Consider the following 27,920-nt stretch of genomic DNA (forward strand, 5'->3'; position numbering starts at 1 on the left):
TGAATTTTTCATATTTTGATTAGGCAAGAAGACTGAGATCAGAATACCTCAGGCAGAGGGGCAGGTTGCATGGTAATGCACAGGAAGATTGGAATAGATTGCCCAAGGAAGCCAAACTTCTTTCCAGAAAAATATCAAGGTTATTTGAAATTTAAGAAATTAGGTTTAATTGTTCCTTTGTATAGAACCTCTGCTAGCAATGAAACACATATGCTAATTTACTGTTTGAAAAAAACCCTCTGAGACATCCACCGCTTTAGTCACTTTGTCTTGGTTCATTCTGAAGGAGGGCTTATCTAAGCTATAAACCTGCACATGCTTGCTTTGCTATTTGAAGAATCTTCTTTGATCCGTTGCAGAAAAAAGGTGTATTCTGTGAAACAGAACCCATATTCATGTTGAATTTTCTCTTTGTTGTATCCTATGCATGGGATACCATGGTGCTATATTTACTTCTTCTTTTTTTTTAATTTGTAAATATTGTTGTAAACAATTGCTAAGCTCGTTTTTTTAGGTGCTGGAGGAAGTTTGTAAGGTCGCAGAGAACAACTCTTACTTTGGCAAAGGCTTTTTTGCATTGGGGATTAATGAGAAATCTGCCAAGTCAATGCCTTTTGAGCAAATTGCTCTTCTTATTGAATCTCCTTCTACTCTTCAAGTTGTGAAAGCTGTACTTGACCGGATTGAGAGCCGCCTAACAGTGTCTAGAGCTGTAGCTCCTGCTAATTGTTTGTCTAGTTTGGATAACATTGATCACCTTCTTAAACAAGTTATGACCCCCAAGAAAAGTGTTACTCCCAGGAGTTCTCTGAAAAGCAGGGAGGCTACGAAAACAGGTTCAGTCGGGGAGCCAAACAGGAGCCTTGACAGGTTACCGAGATATTTGGTGAGAGTTGTCCTTTGTGCTTATATGATATTGGGTCATCCAAATGCCATTTTCAGTGGAATGGGAGAACGTGAAAATTGCTCTGGCCAAATCTGCTGAAGAATTTGTCCAAATGTTTGAGTTATTGATAAAAATTATATTGGAGGGACCAATGCAGTGTTCAGATGTCCAGCCTGACTCAGTAGCTTCAAAATGCCGCACGTTCAAGTCTCAGCTTGCTGCTTTTGATAAAGCTTGGTGCTCATACTTAAGTTGTTTTGTGATTTGGAAGGTTAAGGATGCTCAGTTATTGGAGAAGGATTTGGTTAAAGCAGTTTGCCAGCTTGAGGCTTCCATGATTCAAACTTGCAAGTTAACTCCGGATGGAGATAGTGGTCAGCTCAGTCATGATGATATGAACTCTATTCAGCATCAGGTAAATTCTCCTGGTCCAAGAGCTCTGAAGTCTTCTTTAGAATGCTTTTTTTTATGATATCACTAGAGCTGAATGACATAGAGGACTTTGTGTGGTATATTGTAGAATGTTAAATATCTAAGGAATTTGATTTGTTGATTGAACAATTTTCTAATCTCCGCACCAGGGTGCCTTGCACCAGTCAATTGGGATATATATATATTTTTGCCTTGAACTGCTTTCTTATTATTGCATCCAAGTTCTTGGGAAAGCGGTCTATCACTTTTATATCTTTGTTGAGTAGAATCATTTTGTAAGTAGTTATGTCACGTTCCTATAGTAGCTTTTTAATTTTTATGCAGGTTGCTGAAAGTCAACGACTTTTGAAAGAAATGGTACAGCAACTAAGTGGCAATGCTGGAATTGAGCATATGGAAGGTGCACTATCTGAAACAAGGTCTAGATACCTTAAAGTGAAGGATAACGGAAGCCCATTGGGTTCCCTAATGACTCAGTCTTTTGCTCCAAGTCAAAGCAGAACTACCTTCCCTCCTTTGCTTTCCATGGTTTCTAGCTCAAATGAGATTGGCCTCCCAGTTGGGAGTAGCCAAATTAAAAGCCATGCAGTTCGCTCCCTATTCAAGAATACCACTACTTACTTCCCCTCCTGGGGGGTCGACCGTCTCTGAAATTAGTACGAGTTTCTAATGATCAACAGGGTTTTTCCCTTAAAAAGTTGGTTACGGAGAATGAAGTTCTTGTAAATGAATTTCTCCATCAGCATCACTGTAGTTTCTCTGATGCTCGGGGTGACGCTGCTTTCAACCACCAAAGCATTGAGGTTAGTTCATTTTTGTACATAGTTATTGTCAAGTTGATGGCTGATTTGAGATGAACTAATGATTCTGGCCTTTGATGGACTTGCTCATTTTTATAAATTCAGGGAAAAAAAAAGAGACAATGGAGAAGGCTTTTTGGGACAGCATCATGGAATCTATTAAGCAGGAACAGCCCAACTATGATCAGGTTGTTCAACTCATGAAGGAGGTTAGGGATGAAATTTGTGAGATGGCTCCACAAAGCTGGAAGGAGGGAATTTATGCAGCGATTGATGTAGAAATTTTTTCTCAGGTAACACTACATTCCTTTTCAGCCTGCTATGATTATTAGGTACAACTTTGGCCTATTCCCAATAACTTCCTTTGCTGATATAATTTTATTCTGCCCATCTGAAGGTGCTGAAATCAGGCAACTTGGATGTTGATTACCTTGGAAAGATCCTAGAATTTTCTTTGGTCACTTTGCAGAAGCTCTCAGCTCCAGCCAACGGGGAGAAAATGAAGGGCACACATCAGAGATTATTTTCGGAGTTGACTGAAATATGCCAATCTAGAGACGAGTCAGACTACCCATGTGTTATGGCATTGATCAAGGGTTTACGATTTGTCCTAGAACAGATTCAGGTGTGTTTGCATAACTGTACTTCTTTTACAAGACTCTTTTGTTGAATTTTGAATCAAGTTTTTCCCTTTTGCCTGATAATAATATTTATGCAAATAGAAGTATGTTTTCTGGTGTGGATTTCTTAAAGGGAACATTGAATTACTTTAGATGTGTTATATCACCAAACTGTAGTGACAAGCTTAATTTTTCCCTTGATAATGCTTGTAGAGCTTACTTTCAAGAGAGTTGCACTGGCGTAAACACATCCTAGCTGATGTTTGTGGCTTTGTGCCTCATTGCAATAGAATCGGATCCTCTCCATAATTTCTTGCTTTATTTTTCCCCACACATAATCAAGAGCACTAGCCTAAAGAATTGGGAAGATGATAACTCGCTCAAAGAGCATTCAAGCTTTCTTAAGCAAGAATTTCATACCTAATATATTTTAATCGAAACTTCCTTGCTAGTTCACTGCAACAAGTTTCTACTAACCAACCTAGAAAATTTACTTGAATGAACGTAAACCAGGTCTTGTGAACGGTAAATAAGTAATAGCAGCACCACTAACCAATTTTCATTGGTTATCTTCATTCTATTCTTCAGAGTTGTCAATTTGGGTTTCTCTTCCCTTGAGAGATTGAACTGATGCTTCTGATTGCATATGGAGAGAAGTATTGAGAGAGCATACAAAGGATTCAATTCCGTTTACAGCTTTTTATGTCTTGACTTGTAATATTTGCTTAGTTTTACATCATTTGATACAGTGGACTGTTATTGCAGGCTCTAAAGACAGAGATTAGCAAGGCACGCATAAAGCTGATGGAGCCTTTGATAAAGGGTCCTGCGGGTCTGGATTACCTAAGAGCCTTTGCTAACCGTTATGGATCTCCATCTGATTCTGAACTTCTCTGCCCTAAACGTTGATTTTTATCATTATCATATGATTGGAACATCTAGTGGAACACTTATTAATGGGTTTCATCAGTTTGGACTTGCAAAGATCAGGAGTGGAAAGAACACTTAAGTTTAACATCGCTTTTGAAGGCTGATAGTCTCTCAAGGCTTCTTCCTTCCACCGCTCTTCAACTGGGGGGAGTATACTGGTCAGAACATCTGGTGCTCAAACGCCCATTTCTACTAATGGTTATACTTCTACAGGTATAGATTAATAGAACTGTGAGTCTAGATTGTTTCAATTAAGTTCAGAAACGGCACTTGCTGTTAAAAGATATTGAGACTCGTCTCTGTTTAATCAGGTAATCAGCAGCCAGAATGCAAAGGAGAAACAGTTGATCTAGTTGTGAGGTTGGTTTACTAAAGTTGGTTAGTCGTATATCTGGTCTGAGACAAGAAGATTTACCAGAAACGCTACTTCTGAATTTCCAAAGGCTGAGATCTGTTCAAGCTCAGATTCAGAAGATTATCGTGATTTCTACAAGGTAGGGGATGCATGATATGTTTGTCATAAGATTGCCACAACTTTACGTGGAGAATGCTGGTTTTACTGCTATGTATTGTGTACTGATCTGTAATTATTTTATTCGGAAATTGCAGCATTCTTATATGCCGCCAGATCCTCCTGAGTGAGAAAGCTGTAGCCAGTCCTGTGGATGTGGAAAACATAATATCAAAGCGTGCTGAACAACTCTTGGATCTATTGGACCGTGCTGAAGACGCCGATATTAAAGATATTGTAGAAGTGATTTGTGAGTCGGACAAAGTTGGGGATGAAGATGAAGTCGGCGATGCCGGGCAACTTCAATCAAGGAAGCTGGTTGCTGCTAGGATGATAGCAAAGAGCTTACAAGCTGGGGATGCCGTGTTTGAAAGAGTGTTCAACACCGTCTATTCAGCTACACGAGGAGTTGTGCTCGGCGGAAGTGGGGTCCGCGGGAGAAATTGGCAGAAATGGCTCTCCGGAGAGTTGGAGCCGCTGTCCTGTCTGAGAAGGTGGTGGAAGTTGCAGAAGTTTTGATCAAGGCAGCCACCATATCAGTTACAGTTCATGGGCAATGGTATAAATATCTGACTGATAGCATGGAATGTAAGGTGTGAGTTGAAGTACATAAACAATGACTCAGATTTGTAGATAAAACAATTTGTATGTAGAAAGTTAGTCAGCTCTGGATCTTATACGTTCATCTTATCGAGTATTTTTGTTATGTAACGCACCCAATGTACAACTGAAAGCTATGGATGATGGATTCTACTGCTCTGACTGCCATTTCCTTTCTTTTTGTTTTTGGTTCCAAATGCCAGAAATAGTCGTTGTTCATCTGCAAAACTTAATTATATCGGTCAAACATAAGGGCTTGTAATGAAGTTCTTCTCAGAGTCCAATGAACCCAAAAATAAAACATAAAAAAAAATTGTAGATTATTCACCTGAAATTATGACTCTACCTCCCTAGAATGAATAAAGTCAAATAAACAATTGACAATTATATGTTTTCAAACCAAAAGAATATCAGCCAGAAAATAGAAGTTTTATGGGAATATTATACTCAGGTCCCACACAAGAGAATTAATTCACAAAAAGTCTCTTGAAATCCCAAAATAACTCCCTGGAGAGTACTCCCTCCGTTCCTTATTATAAGAGACAAATAACCGAAGTACGTTGATCAAAAAAACAGTTAAATTAGTTAAGAACAATTAATGTGTAAAAAGTATACCTTTTTCCAAAATGCCCTCATTAATAAGGAGAGAGAGCATGAGAGAGAATAATTAAATTATTAAAAGAAGAGAAGTGGGAGGGAGAGAGAGTGTGAGTTGGAGATAATAAATATGGGTAAAATAGTAAATCAACACAAAAAAGTAGAGACACTTGTAAGTGTCTCTTATATATAGGAACATGCCATAACCATCAAATGTCTCTTATAATAAGGAACGAGGGAGTAATATTGTAATTATAAAATTACTTATTTACTCTCATTCATTTACAACCTCAACAGTAGTTGTTGACAACCTAAGGAGAAGTGGTGAACAACCTCGGCAGTGCTCTTGGTATTCCACAGAGTGAGTTGTCAGGAACACTGCCGAGGTTGTTAACCATTTCTTCTCGGGTTGTCAATAGTCACTGTTGAGGTTGTAAATAAATTATTGCAATAAAATTAATGGGGATAAATATGTAATTTCATAATTTTAATTTATTACACACATGTTTTTGGGAAGTTAAGAATCATTTTAGAATTTCCAGAGACTTTTTATCAATTAATTGTCTTATGTGGGACCTGGGTGTAATTTTCCCAAGTTTTATTCTCCCTTTTTCAGTCCTTTTTATAATATGATGTTTTTATAGTTCTAGTCCTATTTGTAACAAATAATAACTTCTTGTTTAGAACATTTATTAAAAAATTTTATATCCTCATTAAAAAAGAGTATTAATAATGAAATTAATTATTAAAGGCCACCAACTAATTGTTAAATGAGGGTATTTTTGAAATAAATTTATATTTTTAACATATTTATTAATTCAGTTAACTACATTTTGTTATTCTTTAAAAAACATTATTCATTTTTTTATAAAAAGGGATGGGAGAAATATGTGAGGAATAACATGAGGTTTCATTAAATAAAATTAAATTAATTTTGGAAAATAATAATTTTAATTTTTAAATTAAAATCTGGGAGCTGTTATGGATATGGTCATGTCATACTGATTCTTCCGCTCAGTCGCCGTAGGCCGCAGCACACAGAAGAAGGGAAGCAGCGCCGCTCAACCGGTGAAGAGAAACTCACAAAAGTAGTTTGGCCTTTCATCGTCAGCTTCATAGCCTCCACTAACTCATTGTCTTCCATTTTGAGTTTCAGTTGTCAATTTTTTTGTCTTTTGTTTCGAGACATTATATTACTGTTTCGGATTGCAGTTCCTCACTTGCAGGTTCGATTTCTTCGCCTGAACTGTGAATGCACTAAGGGTAACAACTCGCATTTCTTCATGGGTTCTATCAGCTTTAACCCTTTCGATAATTGGTTCAGAAAGCCACCAAACCCCCTTCCTCCTCTAAATCTTTTGAATTTCTCGGAGTCATTTTCTCTAAAAGCACCTCATTCAAGTTCTCCAAATTTTGCTGCCATTAGCGTCCCTAATTTCTTCAAAGGAAAGCCTAAAAAACCTAAGGATGAGCCCGGGTATTACAGGAAAATGGCTGACCAGTTCTTCTGGGAGTGTGAGAATATACCTGATTATAGGCATACCCCTGAAGTTGAGAAGATCCTGAATGATGACCCAATATTTGAAAAGAAAGAAAACCCTACTGAGGAGGAAATCAGAGAGAATGAAAGGGTCCTGCAAGAGATAAGAAACAACCCTGTCATGCAGTTCTTGGTGAGAGCAGAGGAAATTGCAGATAAGATGAACGAATTGGAGCTCAAAGAGAATGAAAATCCGTATCACAAAGAGGATCGGGAGCTGTGGAAGGCGCTTCCACATGTGCCTGGATTAGATGGGCGACCTATGCCAAGGAAGTCTCTGAAGACGAAGAAAGAGGCAGATGATAAGTTCTGGGATTTCGCAAGACAGTTCTTCTTCGGCCTCTGGGGGTTTAAGCAGAGGCCTTATCCGTCGGGTCGGCCAATCGATGTTGCTCAAGCAATTGGGTATAAGCGGCTTGATAAGCGATACTATGACTGTGAGTGTCTGTACTTGGAATATAGTTCATTTCGTAAAGAGGGATTATAGTGTGCATCTAGGCGTATGTTGAAGAGCGAACTAACAGATTAATGAGTGAAAATAATAAATTTGCGATGCACTGGACCCCTTGTCAATTGACTGAGAATGCCTGGAAGACTGACAAGAACAAAATTTGCTGTGACCGTGAACTAAATCATGCACTGTTTCCATTTTTCAAACCGAAAGCTAATGGCCTGTTGATATTTAGGGATTAATTGCTAGTTTACGCTGTTTCAATCTGTAAAGCTCCAATAACTATGTATTAATATACAGTGAGAGATATATCGTTTTTATTTGTTTATTTATATTTTGAGATGAGAGTTATATGTGGGGATATCTACCCTGCCGTAATTATTGGTTGAATGCATGAGGTTGGAGCAAATGATGTTTTCATTTCTTTTGTGACAGTTATCATGAGGAGTGGAGGATGGTACTATAAGGATCGGTTGGGACGTACAAGGGGGCCATGTGAGCTTATTACTCTTAAAACAGCATGGGGTGCTGGGATAATTGATAAGAATACTTTCATTTGGGGTGAGGATATGGATGAATGGGCGCCTATCCACATGGTTTATGGCTTGGAACGTGCTGTTGCTACATGGGAAGGTCTGTTAAATTTCAATTTATTATTCCTTCTTACTTTCTTTTGTTTTCTCCGGGGTTGTGCTGGGGTAGGGTATTTTTACAACAAAAGAAGATGCTCATAATCAGACTTCTATATTTTTTTTATTGGTGAAGATTTCTGTGGCAGTATACAATTCCAAGTGGTCAAGTCTCACCTTTTGTGTTGGAGAAATTTGATTCTTGGTTTGGCATTTTTCAGTTAGACTGGGTGCTGCAGCAACAGCTTTTCTTCACAAACTGCAGAAAGGTATACCACCATGGGTTCCTCTTAAGGGGCATGAAAAGAAGACTTACAAGCAGCTTCAGGAAGAGGCTATAGAAAGCAAGAGACGTGATTTAGCAGTACTGGAAGCTAACGATGGTGTTTGGCCTGGAGTTAGAATTCCAAGTCATGCTCTATTTCTTTGGGCCAGTGGTTCTGAGTTGACCACTATTTTGGAGCAGGATCACATGCCCAACAAATACATTCCCAAAGATCTTAGGTATGCATATGCTTAGTGTGCTGTAAATATTGAATGACCATGTTTACTGTCATGAGGTTTTCACAAATAAAGATCTTGGGCTCCTGGCTGGTATTGCTGTATTAGCTAATTTGCATTGGTTTCCTTTGTATTATAGGCAACAGTTAGCTACAATTATTCCTGGGTTAAGGCCGTGGGAAGTTCTGAGTATTGAACAAGCAATGGATCAAATAACATATAATGGCGAGTGGTACCGTGAACCTCTTGGTTCCTACAGCACTGGTCCTCCATACATCAGGCACTGGAATAAGGATGTTATGGTATGCATTTCTCATCTGAGCAGTATTTGAATATCTTTTTCAATTATAGTGAGTTTCTTTATTATCCTTTTCTTTTCTTGTTAGCATTGTATTCATGAGTGACCTTATCAATTTGATTTCCCTTCATATTTACTTTCCCTCCATCCCCTAGCTCAACTAGAGGAAGGTTTGTTATCTTCCATTATACTTCACCTCCTGGTCTATGACACCCTTCTGTTATTGAACATAAATGATGAGATGGCAGTTCTCAACTACCAGCCAGTCTCACTCTCTTTAGAAATCTGCTACTCTCTCACCAAGACCTCAAACACCATAATAGTATGAATCTTATCGAAAGTGTTTCCTTGTTTAAACTTTTACGGATTCAGAATGATGCTGCATTGTGAATAATTTTTTTAAAACCAGCGTCCTCTCAATGTTGTGTCACATTAATAACTGCGCACAGCCCTGATCTTCACTTTGGATAGCAACTTACTCATGGTGTCTTCTCCCTAACATAGAATTTTATTTGTTTTGTTTTTGTTTTTGGCAGAGATTGTACAAGTTATTTGACACTCTTAACACTCGGGTGTTTAAGAAAATGGAGAGGACAATTCCTGGCTTTGATAAAATAATGAATAAGGTGATGAATGAATATTATGATAGACTGGCCAAATTGGAAGAGAAGAAAAGGCTGAAGAGAAGCGGGAAACTATAACTTTTTCATAGTCTAAGTTCTGCTAATCAATCGGTAAGACGCTATATTGTTTATGGTTACTGGTTTTGGTGCACTTTCAACCCCTATACAAAGTTGCAAGCTGCAGGCACTGAGAGAGGCCTTGAAAGCCTTGAAAGCTTGAATTATAAAATTTGCATGGCCTATTGTAGACGTGTACTAACACAAGTAGTAGTTAGTGATGAATATTTCGTGCACTTTCATTTAAAGGAGTCGTAGAGATTGCTTCCAAGTTCAACAATGTATACATCTACGGGTTTCTTGTAGTTTTTATCATCCATGTGTTTCTATATCTATTTTATGTCATTTTTCATGTATTCATGTCATAATGTGAACATTGTATTTTTATTTGAGTATTTCAAAAATGTGAAAAAAATAAATCCTTTCATATGTTGTCATGATTTAATTGAAGAATTATCATTCAAGTATACTGTGAAACCGAACGTTAAGCTTTGGGCTCGACATGACCTTATTTTCATTGTATTTCCTCTAGACCCAAAATTACACGTGTTGTAGATGTGATCTGATTAAGACAAATTAATCATTAGCGTCCCAAAATAGAAACTCGTGAGACCAGCGCAACAGATGTAGTTTTATACTCACATTCCTCATTCAGGCAAAACAAAATGTCACTCAAGAAATGAGTCACGTACTGAAATTTACAAACTTCAATCCATATACATATATGCACGGTCAATCCAAACAAAACATGTATGCGTACCGTCATCAAAAGTACAAACAGCCTTAAGAAGAAACAAGCCTCATGATTTTTCCAAAGCTAGTGCTAATTTATATACAACCTATGAGTAGAAAATCACGGGGACTGATAGAAGCAATCCCATTTGTTTCTCTTAAGCAACCTAGTCAAAGACATAGTGCTCATGTTTTATCACCGCACCTAATATGCACATAACGGCTACGATGATTATAGCACCTGCAGGGTGCAGAGCAAATCAGCTGCTTGGGGCAGACACCCCTTCTTTGTCTTCTGTTCAAGCATGCTGTCCAAGAAAGGACTTTATCGCCTGATTACACGCCTTGCACGGCACAGCGCGATGACGTGGATGATAGTGACAAATGTCGTTGCATAGAGGTCAAACAAATTTAATATGTCTCGTTTAGCTGCAAAAGATCAATCATTAAATGTGTTTTCTTACTGTGTTGAGGTAATTGATCAAATAAACTAATCAAGTGGATTATGCCACACACCGAATGGAAGAAATTCGAATGGGTTGAGCACATACATCATGCCGAGGGCCATCTGCAATGAAGGCACAGTCATCTTTAACAGCAAATTGGCACATAAGTTCGAGTGCGTAAAATCAAATCTTTATCCATTCAAAAATACAAAATTTTATCAATACAATTGATTCAGAAAAGTAAACGATGCATAACAAGCGATAACGAGATAATGCGTATAATAGCAGAACAGTTAACAGTATGACAATAGCATACTGTTGACTAACTTGGCACGATCCATATATCACAAGTATGGAGTAAGAGGCAGTTGTCCATGGGATCCCTAACTTCAAATCTCCCATTGAAATGATTCTAAAAGAAAGAAGAGCATCAACCAACGAAACATGCACCTCTCTAAATCAATCGATTTATTCAAGTATTGAGCAGCAAAATACAACAGACCTCAATAGACAATAGAGGAAATATCACACCATGGTGCATTTGTTACTTCACTGAGGAATAGATGTTTACTTCTCAGAGGAATGGATGAAATTGAAGTGCATTATTCTTCACAATATAAGAAAGAAGAGGAAGAGGAACGCAAAATTTCATTACAATTACCCGCTGACAGAGTATAAGCATTACCACATCACAATTTAAAGGGCTATGAACCTTGTTTTTAACTGAGGATGTCTATGGAATTTCACAACACTACTGAACACAAATATCATAACGTCATGTATAACATTCTTGATATTTGCAGAGGAGAGACACTGACAAGTCTTCGCATTTGTAATTTGATTATATGTGTATAGTGCGTTAATTCCAATCTAATCTTCAAGACAAGATGTTGATCAATGCAATGGAGCAACAGAGAGTAAGAATAAAGAAGGGAAAAACACAAATCCAGTCCCATAAATAATTCAAACTTAACTGCAAAGAGACGAACTCTAGTCAAGTAAGAACTTGTTTTATCAGGATCCATCATATCTTGTAGAGCCATCCGAATAAAAAATGGGAGATCAAAAAATTTCTGCAAAGAAAAAAAAATCATTAAGTGAATCTATAATCAAAGACCAACCAATTAGGAATTTCTAATACACATCTGCCCGGAACATTTTGGCCAACGAAAAGATTTTACAATCACCAAGCACAGATTAAATCTTCAAGAACACCGTCCATATGGCAAAGCAACTTACATTACACATTCAACTCAGTCAGAGTAATACAGATTCGTTAAGCTGCTCATGCAGGTGGTTGCCTGGATATTTGAATATGATGTCTTAAAGCCTTTTTGTCATATATTTTACGATATCACATGATGATTTATTATTTGTTGTCTTGTTGATCCTCTATCCAATTTATCTCGTGAAAAATAGGGTAACACAATTATAGCAAAAAGTCATGCACTACCTGCATGAGACCTTGCATGCCCCCAATGTGCAACCTGTTGTACCTTCTCACATTTTCCATGATTTTATTTGATTCTGGGTTCTGGCTACGGTCAAATGCTGCTTGAACGGGCGCCAGACTGGAAAAATGACGACAGCACATTGGGCATTTGCATTGCTTTGTTGCATCTCCATGAAGCCATACACGCAATATGCACTCTCCTTCACGAAGAAAATTTTCATTATTCAATTTATAGGCATATATATTACAGGAAGTTGACAGGAAATCTTGCCACAACTCACAAGTCTATGAAACATTAACAAGAACAAAGAGATAGAGCAAACCAAGGTTATTAAAAGAAAAAACAAAACAAAACAAAAAAAGAGGAATCCTAAGCATCTTGAAATACCAACTTTGATCCCTTTAAAATTTCCCCTAAGCAGATACTATAACAGCAAAGCAGGACTGATTATATTTGTTATGTCCATACATAGGTGTGGTCAGAAACACCAGATGTGGTCTTCCTGATGATAAGCCCCATGAAGATTTAAGTTGAAGGTTCCAAGGCTGGCTCAAGCAAAAGAAACACCAGATCGAATTGAAAGAACTTTTGCCCAATTTGATTGCAATGCGAAACTTACCGTTCTCCCAGATTAGTACAAGAAAACTTCACAGCGAGAAAAAGAACTTCTACCCAAGTCTAGGAAGCACAGATATGTTTAGCAAATATCCACAAATCAAATTCTAAATTTTTAAGAACCAAGATACACAAAAAATAATACAAGACATACGAACATATAAGAAAAATTAAATTTCAAATGAACATTTCAATATGAAGATGTCTATAACAAGTTACCAATAAAAACATCAAACAAATTAAAACCATAGTTCAAATCAATCTTCATTTTCTTTCACATTCGATAAGCCCTTCAACTGTTTCAGAACGTCTCAGTACATTCAGATACGTTTACAAAGGCATCGATTTTTTTCCCCAAAAAAGGTAAGCTGTAAAAAACCTAAGGCACGGTAAGCATATCGTAGCGAACAAGAATAAGTCGTCTCGTAGTCGTTGTTTTCCTCGGAGTACAGGTGCTTCATAGCCCCAAGTTCATTGCAATTCGCAGCTTGACCTGCTCCTAAACTAGCAAAAGAAAACATAATCGCTTGTATAAAGATGTCGTTTCTATCCTTCTTTTCCTTCCTGTTCTCCTACCCAACAACGCACGACTATATCTGTTTAACCTCACGAAAACCGAAACCTAGGTTCCTGACACAAAATAATCATATCACAATCGAAACTCTCATCTCTCTCATAGTTAGCCCCTCCATTTCGGCGAAGACGGTTTCCATTGCAAGAACCCCCAATGTTAAACCCTAAGCAGCATCAATAACGACCATGCAATAAAATAACAAATAATGGACATTGCAACAAAATTAAGAAGAAAAACGAAGGAACAGAATTTACCGCAGAACCAGTGCGAGCAAGAGGTGCGGCATGGGAGGTTGAAATCGCCATGGCAGACGGGGCAGCAATCGTCGCGAGGAGGAAGCTCTATTACCGTATCCTTGGCCATTGTTTAATTCGAATTCACCTTTCAACACCGCCTCACCTGCCCCTTCTTATTCTTCTTCCCCGTCTTCTTCCTCCCCTCTCACGTCGGCGCATATTTTTTCTGGGAATTTTTCCAAGATAAGGGAAGACCTTTTTATGTACTCAATACCAATACGTCAACTTTCACTCGTATATTTAGTTTTTATATATTTATAGTGCTTGTTTTCAACTAAATCAAGATATATAAATTAATAAATCTTGTTATTAACATTAAAAGGTGGAAGAATTATAATGAGATGCCAAGAAAAAAAAATAATTACAAAATAAGTTTAAGAAGTTATCATTTTTCATTTTAAAACTTGTCATTACAACTTACTTATATTGTTATTAAAACTTTTTAATAATTATTTTTGGCTAAAGTATATATTTGGTCCTTTTACTTTGTGTAAAATTTCAGTTTAGTTTTTTAACTTTTAAAAATATACTTTTAGTCCTTTAACTTCAAAATTATTAATTTTAAATGATAATTTTTGTAACAATCATGGTTATTTTAAATATTAAACTTAATAGGTTAGTATTTAGTAACATTTTATTAGCATTCAAGAGTTCAATATTATTATTTTTTGTTAATAGTTTTAGTATTAGAAGATTAAAATTTTACTTTTTAAAGTTAAGGACCAAAATAAAATTTTGTATAAAATTAAAAGACCAAAAGCATACTTTAACTCTTATTTTTTTTATTTAAAAAATCATTGTAATTCTCTCTTAAAACTTTGCCAACAAAAACTAGTGGCTCAATCTATAAATTGTGATTCATGAATTCAAATTACTGTAAATCCCTTATTAGTGAGCAAAGACTTATTAAGCTTAAAAGACATATCAGGCCCTAATAAACTTTATTAATTGAAAAAAATATTATTAACATTTTAAAATTTACTTATTGCGGTTTAATTAAACAAATACATATTAAATAGAAAAAATCACAAAAAACAGACTTTTGAAATTGAAAAATTACATACAAGGATCCATTCATAAAAATTGTTGCCATTTGCTAATGTTATAATAAATCCCTATTTGTAATTTTTCTATTTCAAAAGCCTTTTTTTTTTTTTACAATTTTCCCTATTAAGTTTATAATATCAATTAATTAATAAATACTAAATTAATTCAGATTGATTTGTGCTTCCTAAACACATTGACATGACCTTAGAAGGCATGTGCAACAAAAGAAAAAAAGATAAAATTAAAATTAATGATCAACATACACCCTCTCAGGATGTCCATTGAGGAAGGACTCTTCCTTCAGAATTCCTACGATTTATATCCAATGCAGTATTTTCTATATTGTCAAAATCTAGATCTTCATCTAGGCAATCTTTAAAATAATCTTCTTCTGCAGAATCATAAACCACAGCATTTGTATTCTTTCTCTTTACCGTCCTTTTCTTTGAACGACCATTACTTCTAGTGCACTCATCATCATCCCCTTTTACGTTTTGGTCTCGTCTCCTTTTAGCAGAATCATTACTCTCGTTGCTCCAGCTGTTGCTTTTGTCCGACTTGTGATATTCCCTTATGGTATTTTCAATGGTTTCGAGTAACCGATCTCCATACTTGCTTACCTTGGCCCTGAAATCCAAATGGCAATTAAATTTGAACCATATTGGCATGGACGTTTAAGCTAAAAACGCATAGTACATTACTCAAATCATTAATACTAGACCAAGTTTAGTACTCCTCTATTCTTATTTGTAAGGTTGAGAGAGTGTTTTCTAGTCCTATTTATAACTCACCATTAAATTTTTCAAATCAAGGTATAATTTTACCTTTCATTTATTATTGTATTGGGTGTTATTTTTATTTCTTTTTTGGGAAGTGTATATATTAAATAGGAGTAAAGATGGAACATTACTAAATTTTAAAATAGAGTTAATATAGTTTAAAATTTTTCTTAATTTCAAAACATGCTAGGAGTGCCTTGTAAGTATTACCAAAGGAGAAATTTTGAAAGGAATATAATGCAGTCAGAGAAAGAGAAAAAAAAAATGAGAGAGAAGCGGACCCTGTACGTAAGTCCTACTCATTTGTACCACCCCTTTTAAACGCATGACTGCATCAGTGTATTACTGGAAAATTGCAAGTGTAACTTCAATGCGCCTCACTTTGAAACTCATTTAGCTATGCTTGAAGTAAACTTACTTGCTAATGCCATTGATCTCAAGGAGCTCTTCCTTTGTTCTCGGTATTCTCTTGCTTATCTGCTGCAGCGTCGCATTTCTATATCATAAGAGAAACATTAGCTCAGCAGAATTTTACCAAAGCAGGAAAAAAATTACCATTCAGGTTGAAAATTTTCCAATTGCATTGTTCGTAGTCAATAACCATGTTAGAAAATCGATCCTAGACAGAATTACAGAAAAATCATATAAAAGAGGGAGAGCAGAACCGTCTGCGAACTCACCCAAAAATGTGGTAGGCCATGACACCCTCTCCAGCTTCTTTGACAATAGTTGTCCGCAGCAGCCGCAGAGCAGTGAACAACTTAGCGGAAAGATTCTGAAAGTAGACTGATGTTATAAAAAACTCTGGGCACTCCAAAATTTTATCAACAAAAACAGGAAAAAAAGAAAGTATCTAGGGTATACCAAGTCCACTTCAGTTTGAGGTGAGGCAGGAGGATCATTTTGTGGAAAATTCGCCTTCCCAGATGTCAGAGAGCCTTTAGCTGGTGTTATTCCTGGAGTTCCCAGCTTTGATGCTTTTTCCGAGGAAGGAACTCTGCAAAAAGTTATGAATGCCAACGAGTGGGCAATATAAACTGAAGGGAAAAAATATAAAACAAAGTTGCACGTATAATAAATGTAACTAGGGAAAAATAGAATGCTTGAAAGACGGCTAAATCACCAAATAACTAGCATCTAAATTCACAAATTTGAGAAGAAGCAGTATGTAAAACCTTAATATAATTTTCTGGCCACCAAATAGATTACGGGCCTTGGACTCATTGACCTGAAAGACTAACTATGCGTTAGACACAGAATCGAAAACTAAAAATGGAGAATAATAACCTATATAACTCATTGAAGCACAGAGATAGCATATCAAAGTAAGCTTTAATACCTTTAATATTGATGAGATTGATCCATAAATATCACTTTTCTTTACATCCTCCGCAAGAAAATCTTGAATAACAAGATGATGCAACACACGGGAAGCCTCTCCCTTAGCTAGATGCTTCCCAGCACCATGAAGCCGTACTGTTTCATGCCGGTGTTTCTTGACCTAATTTTGACGTTAAAACTATATGATTAAAGGCAATCAATGGGCATAGACAGCAAGCAAATGCATAGTGACATACAAACTGGTTTAAGGAACCACGGTACACTTCTAAGATATGAGATGATGAAAAATTCTGCCCCGTTATCTTAACTAGCTCAACCTACACAGATGAAATTCAAAAGCAATGAAACTGACGTCAAAGAATCAAACAATTATAGATAGAATTTCATAAACACGTGGGATAAGAATATTTAAATTGCTTTCAAACCAATTGCTTTGCGATCTCTGTGACATCCTTCTCAATAAAACTCTTGATCTTCAGACAGTTATCACATGTTTTCTTACAGTTTGCAGGATCAAACCTCTCCCCGAAATGAGCAAGCTGCAGAAGTCGTCTACAATCACCATCATTTTCACAATAGCTTACCTGGAACAGTTCAACCCGCAAATTTAGATGTCAAAACAACAATGATATAGCAACCATATGGTGATTGCTGACAGGTAACTGCAAAATCAGTTTCTTAAGAGGTACCATCCGCAGAAGGTTTCCAGTGTTAGTCTCTAGCATCCTTGAATTTGTCAAATTAGATCGAGTATATCCAGATGTCATTGGGCTTTGCTCTATTGCTCCTTGAGTTATCATGTGCTTAACTCGTATCTGTGTACATACACAAGAAACCACTAAACATATGCAAAAGAAAGAAAAAAGATGAAACAGTATTTACTTCTACAATTGATACAGACATAGTCACTATAGCTATAATATAATATGCAGGATGAACGTTGACCATCTCTACCAGCTCGTCCACACTCCTGAAAGCAAAATGATAGCCATAGAAATGAGGCAACACAATAAACTAGACAAATATCAGCAACGGCAATTTGAATTTAAATGAGACCTGGTGGTATCCTTCAATAGATTTTGGGAGAGAGTGATGAATTACAAAGCGAACATCAGGTTTGTTAATTCCTGAAAGATCAACTTTAATATATGATTCCACTCAATACAAAAAATGTAATATACACTGGCAGAGAAGAAAAAGTACCCATTCCAAATGCCACAGTAGCACACATTATATTGATTTCATCTTTGCTCCATTGCTTTTGAACAAATGCTCGTTGAGCAGGATCCATGCTTCCATGATAAAATGCAGTTTTATGTCCACATTCCTGAACAACGAAGTAACTATATAATCAATTTGCAAACTAAAAATGAGATGTTAATCTCTTAATTTATTTTTCACTTAGAAACGTCTCAATAAGCTTAAAGCAATACAGTTTCACCAACAGGAAAGTCACAGACTTGTGATATTTCATGGCAAGAATCGCAAGATACCTATATAAACATGAAAAAATTACTAAGCAAGCAATATCAGAGGTAAGCTGGTAGAAATGTAGGTGATCTTAGTGTTACTAATTATCTACATGTGTGGAGCCTATTGTTCGAAGTATGTTCTCAAATGCACAGGAACACACAAGGAATTTATCTCATTGCCACTTACCCTACATTGTCCAAAATATAGTACAATTTGGGCTGACAGTCCAAACTAGCATAATCATCTCATGAGTTCAGAATCAATTTGAGTTCAAAGTAACATATTTAAGATTTGGAAAAATGAAAAAGTGCTGCCCAGGAGCTTGAAAAGAATTTGATGATCTGATACCCCACAAAGACTAGCATCTGGCAGTCAGAGGATGGAAAACTATTTCGGTCAACCAAACCAACAAAATCAGAATGGGCTAAAACTTTAAGCCTTGGCATTAGCAATATCAAAACATTTTCAAGATCCTGTCAATCCATCACATAAAATCTTAAATTCCACAAACCAACAAAACAACCAACCTGTAATTTTTCAGCAACTTTTTCACAGTCAATTCGTGAAAGACAATAAATAATGCCACATTCGTCATAGTGATTTTCCCTGATGAATTTATCAATGTCCTCCAAACACTTTCTTGTCTTGGGGACAACAGAGTACCTGCAATATTAAAATAAATCATAATTCATTGGTTCAAGGTATAATAAGGAGATGGTCATTGTCATATATACCATAAGTTTGGGCGATTAAAACTCTGCCGGAAAACAATGCAGTTGACAAGACCAAGAGCTTGAACAACATCTTCTTTTACGCTGGCTGTTGCTGTAGCTGTCAAAGCCAGAACAGGAGTATTTGGAAACTTTTGTTTCAATATACCAAGGCCCTGGATCAAGTGGCAGAATGATTAAAATTATAATGAAATGTCAAGTGACATTGGATAAATTTAAAAGAACAAAAGCTCTAACCTGATAATCTGGTCTAAAATCATGCCCCCATTGGCTCACACAATGAGCTTCATCAATTACAATCCTAGCAAGCAACTCACGAACATGCAAACTCTCCAATTGCCGCAAAAGAACATCACTTCTGCAGTATCAAAAAAATAATAGAAGTTTATGAAAAGAAAAGGATTTTACTTGAAAACTATATGTATCAGACATTTTTTTTAAGGTTGGAGCTGCCATTGGTAAATAAAAATACTCACTTGGCAACTTTTTCAGGTGTTACATATAAAAACTTGTATTTACAATAATCAGAATTAATTTCTCTCAGGATCTCCTGCTGTTCAGACCAATCCATATTGGAACTCAAGTATGTAGCAGGGATATTTGCCTGCATGGAAGACCAAAAGGGAAATGAAATATATTTCAATCAGAAAACAACAACAGTGAAAGTGAAAACAAGTCAATGAAAAAAAAAAAATATCAATACCTGCAACAGATGCATTATTTGATCTTGAATAAGGGACACAAGGGGAGAGATTACTAAAGTTATACCTGGACAAATAAGAGCAGGGAGCTGCAAGACAACAGTCCAAAGTTGTAAGACACTAGGACCTTAAACAGGAAATTCTTGAAGGTACTTTTCATGTCATGCATGAAAAATTGACCTTGCAAATTAAGTAGGGTTAGCTATTTGGTGAGAAGATATAACAATACAATATACATCATGATTAATAAAACTCACAATTCCCCCACACCTTGAGATTGAGACTTAAAATTGAATTTCTCAAACAGTATGTACAGTGTACATCTAATGAGAAGTCAAAGAAGCCATTGACTCAGATATTCTCTGGAGATAGCATATTACCTGGTAGGTCAGACTCTTCCCTCCACCCGTAGGCATTAAGACAAAAACATCATATCCGCTCATTGTAGCATTAATAACCTCTCTCTGATTGGGGCGGAATGAATGATTTCCAAAAACCTTTTTATTGTTGGCCTAAAAGGAAGACAAGGAAAAATTAAAATAATGATGAACTGAAGGTTAACAAGCACTAGAAGTGGACAATAATTAAATACCTCCAGCTTTTTTGTCCAAGGAAAATTTTGGTCGCTCCAGCGTTTGTCTCCAGAACCTTCAATGTAATTAACATCAATAATCTTAGGAATAAATGTTTCTCTCTCCATTGGGCCTGACGACATGCCATACTTATCAACAGAGAGAATGAAAATGACTGGAATGAAGCTCCACATGGCTCATTACTCATATAAGCCTGGTTATCATATCTCATTGATCCACTCCTGAGTTCAGTTTGATTTGGTCTCTCAAACTGAAAAGAAGTTGGAGGTGCTGTGGATGCCGAAAAATGTGAGTTTTGTCTTTCCACATCAAGCTTACAGGAATGAATATATCTTTCAAGTTGCTGAATCTGCTTATTTAACTGTGACCTGGCAACAGAGATTTTTCTTTTAAGCAAACGCAATTTAGTGCCCATGCTTTAATTTATTCCATTCAAATTCAGTATTCAGTTTAAAGGTGTATGCCGCAGCCTTTTCTAAAATATATATTTTGTTTACAACAATGTAACAACAGTACAATAATAGTACTAATAAATAAGCTTCCAGTAACTTACCTAAATTTGTGTAATTTAAAAAAAAAAAAGTCTGCAGTCAAAATAATTAAGGTGAGACCTACAATTAGATCAGCCTGTTTGTAAATTTGTGACATTTTTTTCGTCCTTTGCTTCTACTTTTTTCCTTAAATGTAAGTAAAATAATGAAGAAAGCAAATGTTGAAAATAGGAAATAATTTCAAGGGAAATCCAAACCTGTCTTGACGAAGCTTTGCTATCTGTGAAGAATTGAGGCTGTCAACATTGTCAAGCAGTTCATTGGAGATAGCAATCAGATCGTCCTTCCATTCCTGCAAATGGTTTGCTGCTTCAGGGCAAAGCGCTACCTGTATCCCGTTTCAGACTTTGGTATATCAACCTGACAAGCCAACCACAGTAACTTATGAAAGGACAATATATTTGATCATAAATACCTTATAACCATGAATGCAATCTGAGCACAACTCCAGAGGCAAACCATGTTCCCCTTGTCTAGCAAAACTCTTTGCATCAACAGTAGGAGTAATAGGCGGAAACTTGGCTATTGATGGTTGAGGAGTGCAAGTCGACTGGTAGTTTTCCACTATTTGGTCAACATCAATGTTCTATAAAAGAGAGACAACGCAGGAGAAAATATTATGTCCATGTAATTAAGAAGTTACAATAAATTTAAGTGACCGATTTTAAAAACAATTGAATAACCACACCTTAAACAAGGAATAAAGAGATAAAACAATAGAATTGAAATATAAAAATATTAGCTACTCATCAGTATACACCTCACAAAAAAGTGAGGAACCTGTGTTCCCTTTGGCTTTTAAGACTTATGGTTTAGATCAGGTAAATTTTTCAGAAAATTAGTAATTTAATAGACAAAATAGACAATAAGATTTAGAGAAACTTCTACAGATCCCTTCACCAATCAAAATAAAAACTCAAGTAGGCCCATTGTTAATGAAGTTGGATTTATTTTGATTATAGTCCAATGTATTCACAGCAAAATGTTCCTGCTGTTGAACCAAATGAATTTAACTCTTTTAGATGATTAATTTGTCAGTACTCACCCCAAGTATATCATCATCATCCTCATCAATTTTGGCAGCCATACAATTTGTTGACCTGTTAACTTCAGCAGTATACTTTGTACGGTTGTTCACTGAACCATCCAAAACTCGAGAACAATGGTTACTGACTGTTGGAGTTGTGGCTTCATCGAGGCACCTCAAACTATCCCCTCCTTCGGCTGTAGGATTACTTGATGGAAAGCATTGATTAGATTTCACATTGTTTTCACTTGAGACGTTAAAATTATAAAACTGAGAACATCTATCATTCTCAGAACTTCTCTGCCAGGTAGTTGTTCTCTTGTCTGCAAGAATTGGAGGACTGATTTGGGCAGTTTTTCCCGGTTTGGCATAGTTTCTGCAAGAATTCTGTAGACTAGAAAGAGCACACCAAGCCTGCCAAAGATTTTTTTTGTTTTTTGCCACAAGCCACTAACAAGTTATAAGGGTGTACAAGAAGAACATTCAGAATTGATTTAACAGCTAAGAGGGAAATATAGTATAAAGAAAAGTTCAGCCTGAGTAATTTGACTCCAAGGCACAAAACCATCATATAAAGAAGGCAAGTTATTGCTGTATAAATTAGGCAGGAAACAAGGCCATCAACCACCTTTAATGAATTCCAAATATAACATGTTCACTGAAGGACAGCAGGGTAAACTCCTGCACAGAGCAAACATGCTAAAACAAGGTAAAATTAGTTATGTTCCAATTGGCATTTTTACCTTCTCAATGTGCGCTCTCTGCAACCTTTGAATGTTTTGATTTTGATAGAGTACAAATCTGGAAAAGAGAGAAAAAAAAAAAAAAGAGGTTAATAAGGATTTGCTAACAACTATCTCATGGTCTTCCTAGAGCCACGACTACAAAACAGAAAACTCATCAAAAAAGTACTTTGATCATTCATGGATATTAGGAAAAACCACAAAAATATGGTTACATTGCCACATCAATCCAACATGGATACTTTGAAACTTCAATTTAAGCAGTTTGAGCCATCATATATCATGGTCTCCAAGGGAAAATAATAGACCTGGACTATTTGTAATGATTATATGAGATAGCAAATGGATTATTAGACAGAAACAGATGCATATGCAGCTATCACTACACTACAGAGCATTGCTTTCCCTTAACAGTAACTTCCTAGTTACAAATAACCGAATCTTCTATGCCCCATCTATAAAGGTCTAAAATAGTTTCATTAAAACTTCTACGTTTTGACAACCTATATAGCCAGCATAATATCTCACATTAACAAAGAGTCAGTGAAGGACTAGAGACTGCAACAAACAATGAAAACATAAAGAGGAAGACATCGTTGTAATAAAACCATACCTCCCACGCAAAGCTTCTTCTGAGCATGGTTTTTGAGTTGGCAAGGAGAATAGGAAGTTGGAAGTCCAAAAACTGTTTTGACATGAAAAGTTCTCGTGTGCGCTGGCATGATCCAACCAATTGACTTTAGGAAGCCCATCACTGGCTGAATTGGTTTGACTGCGAACACTCAAATGTAATTAATGACTACCCAAAAATTAATAAAAGGAGGAGGGGAAAGTATATAGAACCATTACCCTTGCCTCATTTTGATTTTTCAGTAGTCATTGTGCAACACGTTTGCTGGTTTCACCCGTCATTTCCCTACTCAGTAGCCACAACAAAACCTTATAATCAAAAATTATGCTTCAAACAAGGATACCTAATGACACATTTTAATCAATAACTAATAATGGCCACCGTCCCATGTATCCCTACATACCAACACGATAACCATAAATAAAACTAAATTTGTTGAAAAATTCTCGGGGCCATTTTAATTTCCCCTGCTGAACTCAACTAAGTAGTATAAGGCACAGAATATGCCTGTAAAATAAAGCCCACGAACTGCCATTCCTATAGTTACCAGCAAGGCAACCTTCCAGAATCATCAAAAACGCATGTTTGAGCCAAGCATGTGAATTAAACCCTAGAAATGTGATAAATTTAAGAACAAAGAACGAACAACGGTTGAGACAGAAGTGGACCTACGAAGACGAGGCTTACGAGTTGCCGTGGTGAAGAATAGGCAGCGATGGGCGGAGAGATGAGACGGAAAGTGAGGCGCGATCTTCAAAACGAGGTGGGCGTGGCGTTGGCGGGAGTTTTCTGTCTTGAACCAAAGCTCAGTGGGAAATTGACTGATGTCAAAATAAATAAATAAAATGGAAAATTGACTTTTTTTTTTTGGGTTCAATTTAATAGGAATATTAATTTATTCTCATTGGAGATCAAATCAATTAATTTAAATATAGAGTCCACTTAAAACGTTTAGTGCCCATTTGGATTGACGTTTGTTAAATGCTTATAAGCATGTTCAAGTTTCACATAAATCAAAATAAAGTTTCACTTACATATTTATGTAGTATTTTGTAAATTCTCATTAATTTTAAATATAAAATCTAATTTTCTTTTATCATCTCCTATCATATATATTTCTCTATCATAATGTCCTTATTTGATTTTGTTTCAATGAATTAAATTCTAAAACATTAAATGGTAGGGATACTTTTGGGGGTTCATAAAATCTCATCATATTAATTACAAAGAGCCACTTTAAGTATTTTTTTAATTCTATAAATTAAATTTTAAAAAAAATTATATTTGAGAGCCAAGCCTACCATTTTCTCTTCAAAATTTCACATTGTTTTGTGTATATTTGAATTAACTTATTTCAAGTGATTTTATACGGTATCACGTAGGAGACGTTTTATAAAGCGTAAAAAAAATACAAATAAATTAACATAAAAAGAAAAAAAAGGAAATACAAATAAATCATGTCTAATATAGACTATTGACTCGTCAACGTTTGATTCTCAAAAGAACACACGTTATCCAAAAAAAACACACAAATCTCTTCATCTTCAGCTTTGGATTGGTTCAAAACAAAATATCTCCATTACAATTAAGTGTTATGAATGTGAATGCTTAATACATGTTGTGTACAAATTATATAGCTGTACAGGTACAGGCAAATGTACAAATTATGCCTTTATCTATTCTGATGTATGACTAAAGAAAAAGTTTATTTCAACTAAAATATTTGAGAAAATTTAAACTGTGGTACTTGCACTTCAGTCCCAGATTGAATCTACTGATATGATGATTAAACCCACTGAAACTAATGTTCTTACGGCTCCAACTCCTTGGTCCAATGCATCATCAATCTGTTAGTTAAACAGCAAAACCAAAGTAAAATAAACAAGAGTGGCAGAAAACTAGTCTTTTAATTTCAAAGATTATTACAAAGATGAATTAAAAAAGGGTGTTCATTTTTATCCATATTTGATCCAGATTGTTCATATGTCAAACCAAAATGGATGCAAAATGAATGTCTTTTCATTGCCCCCAAGTTAAGAAAATGATCATTAGAACTCTAATAATAAGAACTAAAAATCTGAAATCTACACTATCCAGATAAAATCTTGACGGTCTAAGTCTTATCTCCAAGATAAACATAATGTAATTTAATTATTCCTGCCAGAAGGTATCACCTGTTCACGCTCAACTGAACTGAACTTCTGTAGAAGATGAGCTTTCATATCCATGTTTCCAGGGGGATTTCCAATTCCTACAAGGCAATAACCTGATAAATCCAATACTGCTGAACCTGCTGTGAATACAGCATCTTTCAGTAGTAGAACATAAGGAACTTACCGATGCAAAGCCTATCACATTCTTAACTCTGCAACAATCTACCACGAGTTACATAACTCTCTAGGATGATTTCTGGAAGTTTACGGTGAGTATAGAAATATATTGCTACTGAAGTACTGATATCTAAAAAACTTACTGTTAATAGTTTGGGTGTCGTAAGGTTAAAGTAAGTGTGCTAGGGAAACAGAGACCTAGGAGCCTCACAAAGTAAAGAAAGTAATAAAACCTCCTTTTAGTATCTTCTGTGTTTCTCTACAACTACTACATACCAAATCTTCACCACTAAAATGTCTTCAAGTAATTAGTAAGGATTTATGAATAGCGTATTTAATGGTATCATGACAAGATTTGCATCAGCATACCAGTTTAAGGCAGCAACAGGATTTATAACAGCACTGAATGAATGCTGATCTAATATTCAAGCATTCAGTCGACTATGAGAACCCTAATCAATGCAGTTTGTTTGAAGCTGCTAAGGATTAAGCTTTATCTCACAAACAACCTGACCCGACCATCAGGTCAATAAATTCAGGGATTCCTGTTTCGATGGGTAAGTTGGGATTTGCAAGTCCCAATTTTGAAAATCACACAACCCAAGGAAATATTAAAATTTATATGATGTGCAAAAATTAATTTTTTTATTTCCATTCTTAGCCTCAATTAAATGTCATGGGATGTTTAAATAGCAAGGGTGGGATAGGTAATTTAGATTTCCTATAAGAGGCACTTTCGGAAAAATGCATTGATTACACCTAGAAATCTTTAGGGACAAAAAAAAGGGCAAGTGGTGTATTCACTTTCTTTTCCTTCCATTTTCATCCACTTCTCATCTCAGTCATAAGATTGAGATTTTAACAGTTCAGATTTTATATTTATAAAATTATAAATAAAATGTTAAATTTTTAAAAATAAATAAATAAAATCAAATAAAACTAATAAATTTTACTCAATATAATTCAAAACAATAATAAAAAATACTTTATAAAATTATTTTAAAAAATATGAAATCTGAACCGTTAAACTTTCAATCTTAATGGTTGAGATGAAAAATGGATAAAAATGGAGAGTAAGAGAAAGTGGAGAGACTCTTTGCCCCAAAAAAAGATGGAAATTGAGACCTACATTAAAGGCAGAGGAAGTATTTAGTTCTGACAAATTAGAGATGATAAGAAATTGTAATAAAACATGTTCTAGGCAAATCTAATATTACCCATTGTGATGGCCATGTCCTCCTTTAGGTTGGAGCCTTAAAACACCATTTGGAAGGCTCATCTCATCATAAACCTATATTGAAATCACCGCATACTTGTAAACTGTAACTATTTTATTAAACATCATTTTGATCATAGCAAGGTACAGAAAAACATATTAGTAAAATATGGCGCAAGGGTACTTTATAAGAGGCAGCAAGTGGTCCAACCTTAAAGTACAAGACAAAGAAGATTATGTCAGGCACACAAATTAACCTAAAAAGCAACGGGTCAAATATTCTTCATACGATAAAAAATACAACACATTATATGATTGAAAACAAACCGATTCCCCACAAAAATTCATGTACGTTTGAGGTTTTGCCAACAAGATTGGTACTTCTCCTATTGAACCTGTACTGATCGCAAGTAATTCGAATCAGCAAATTGGGAGGTAAAAAGAGGGAAGAAACTACACATACACAAAGTGGAAGCAAGTAATGCACCTATTCCAATCAGGGCTTTTGATTGAATTGTGTTCATCAAAACCCCTTCTACTGAGAAATTCTGCCGATCATTTCAAATCCAACCTAATAGAAGGAAAACTGTAAGACCCAACACATGCAATAAATACAATGGAACAAGTATCATCACATATTGGCTAATAATTACATTGTGCCTAGTGCCATGGTATTTATTTCCAAGGTTACCCAAGCCAACGATGAGCCAAGGAGTATATTCCACTGTAGCTCCATTGTTGTTTTCCGTCACTGAAGAAGGAACTGAGCACCTTGTAGCAACTGAATGCTATGCAGTTTGCCAGGATAGGTTACACAAAAGCTTGGGGCGGATGCTGCATACAACATTGACCTGCCCTAAAATGATAAGTACAATGGATGGTCCCAAAAAAAAAAAGTCGATCAAATAGTTCAGATCCCTCTAAATTACACCACACTAAGACATTCCAAATTGAGAAAATTAAGCAATGCATAAGAGCAAATGGAGTTTGTGGAAGCATATAGGGCAGAAATCTCCAAGTACTGCACTGTTTTTTAATCCCGAAAATATTGGCAGCTTCCTAACCACTGGCTTTGATGAAATCTCAACTTTTTCTTCAGCTATACTAGCAAAGAGTCTTCAGGTTATAAAATGGAACAGGGACTCAATGGATTCATTAAACAAAG

The 27,920-nt window shown here is 35.8% G+C and overlaps 3 protein-coding genes and 2 pseudogenes across 4 annotated transcripts; 2 read left to right on the top strand and 3 right to left on the bottom strand.

The window, feature by feature from the left end:
* The first annotated feature begins 26 nt into the window (after positions 1 to 26).
* Positions 27 to 4,954, top strand: LOC114738333 (uncharacterized; annotated as a pseudogene).
* Positions 4,955 to 6,416: 1,462 nt separating this feature from the next.
* On the top strand, positions 6,417 to 9,721 carry LOC114738336 (protein TIC 56, chloroplastic). Its single transcript, XM_028926371.1, has 5 exons — positions 6,417 to 7,353; positions 7,803 to 8,000; positions 8,218 to 8,500; positions 8,637 to 8,799; positions 9,332 to 9,721. The coding sequence occupies exons 1-5, from the start codon at positions 6,660 to 6,662 to the stop codon at positions 9,494 to 9,496; spliced, it is 1,503 nt and encodes a 500-aa protein (XP_028782204.1). The 5' UTR covers positions 6,417 to 6,659; the 3' UTR covers positions 9,497 to 9,721.
* A 404-nt stretch (positions 9,722 to 10,125) lies between these two features.
* Positions 10,126 to 13,744, bottom strand: LOC114738338 (E3 ubiquitin-protein ligase RNF170-like). 2 transcript variants are annotated; one of them, XM_028926373.1, is made up of 5 exons: positions 13,551 to 13,744; positions 12,107 to 12,306; positions 11,628 to 11,726; positions 10,724 to 10,775; positions 10,126 to 10,636 (listed from the first exon to the last, which is right to left on the bottom strand). In XM_028926373.1, the coding sequence occupies exons 1-5, from the start codon at positions 13,657 to 13,659 to the stop codon at positions 10,533 to 10,535; spliced, it is 564 nt and encodes a 187-aa protein (XP_028782206.1). In that variant the 5' UTR covers positions 13,660 to 13,744; the 3' UTR covers positions 10,126 to 10,532. The 2 variants fall into 2 exon arrangements, with proteins under 2 accessions (XP_028782206.1, XP_028782207.1); XM_028926374.1 differs by lacking the exon at positions 11,628 to 11,726.
* A 1,111-nt stretch (positions 13,745 to 14,855) lies between these two features.
* Positions 14,856 to 23,938, bottom strand: LOC114738337 (ATP-dependent DNA helicase Q-like 4A). Its single transcript, XM_028926372.1, is given in 27 exon segments — positions 14,856 to 15,266; positions 15,837 to 15,914; positions 16,099 to 16,193; positions 16,283 to 16,415; positions 16,594 to 16,646; positions 16,758 to 16,919; positions 16,996 to 17,076; positions 17,185 to 17,343; positions 17,449 to 17,574; positions 17,661 to 17,729; positions 17,816 to 17,886; positions 17,963 to 18,086; positions 18,760 to 18,895; positions 18,967 to 19,118; positions 19,201 to 19,321; positions 19,440 to 19,567; positions 19,667 to 19,753; positions 20,045 to 20,176; positions 20,257 to 20,417; positions 20,420 to 20,625; positions 21,006 to 21,136; positions 21,224 to 21,394; positions 21,854 to 22,249; positions 22,579 to 22,636; positions 23,192 to 23,350; positions 23,428 to 23,494; positions 23,878 to 23,938. Coding segments are annotated over 26 exon segments (3,558 nt in total). The 5' UTR covers positions 23,439 to 23,494; positions 23,878 to 23,938; the 3' UTR covers positions 14,856 to 14,908.
* Positions 23,939 to 24,919: 981 nt separating this feature from the next.
* LOC114738334 (chloroplastic group IIB intron splicing facilitator CRS2-B, chloroplastic-like) lies at positions 24,920 to 27,602 on the bottom strand (annotated as a pseudogene).
* Positions 27,603 to 27,920: the final 318 nt, after the last annotated feature.

This window comes from Neltuma alba, unplaced genomic scaffold (assembly GCF_004799145.2).
Source record: "Neltuma alba isolate B1F8T4 unplaced genomic scaffold, ASM479914v2 tig00013581_pilon, whole genome shotgun sequence".
Classification (NCBI taxonomy): Eukaryota; Viridiplantae; Streptophyta; class Magnoliopsida; order Fabales; family Fabaceae; genus Neltuma; species Neltuma alba.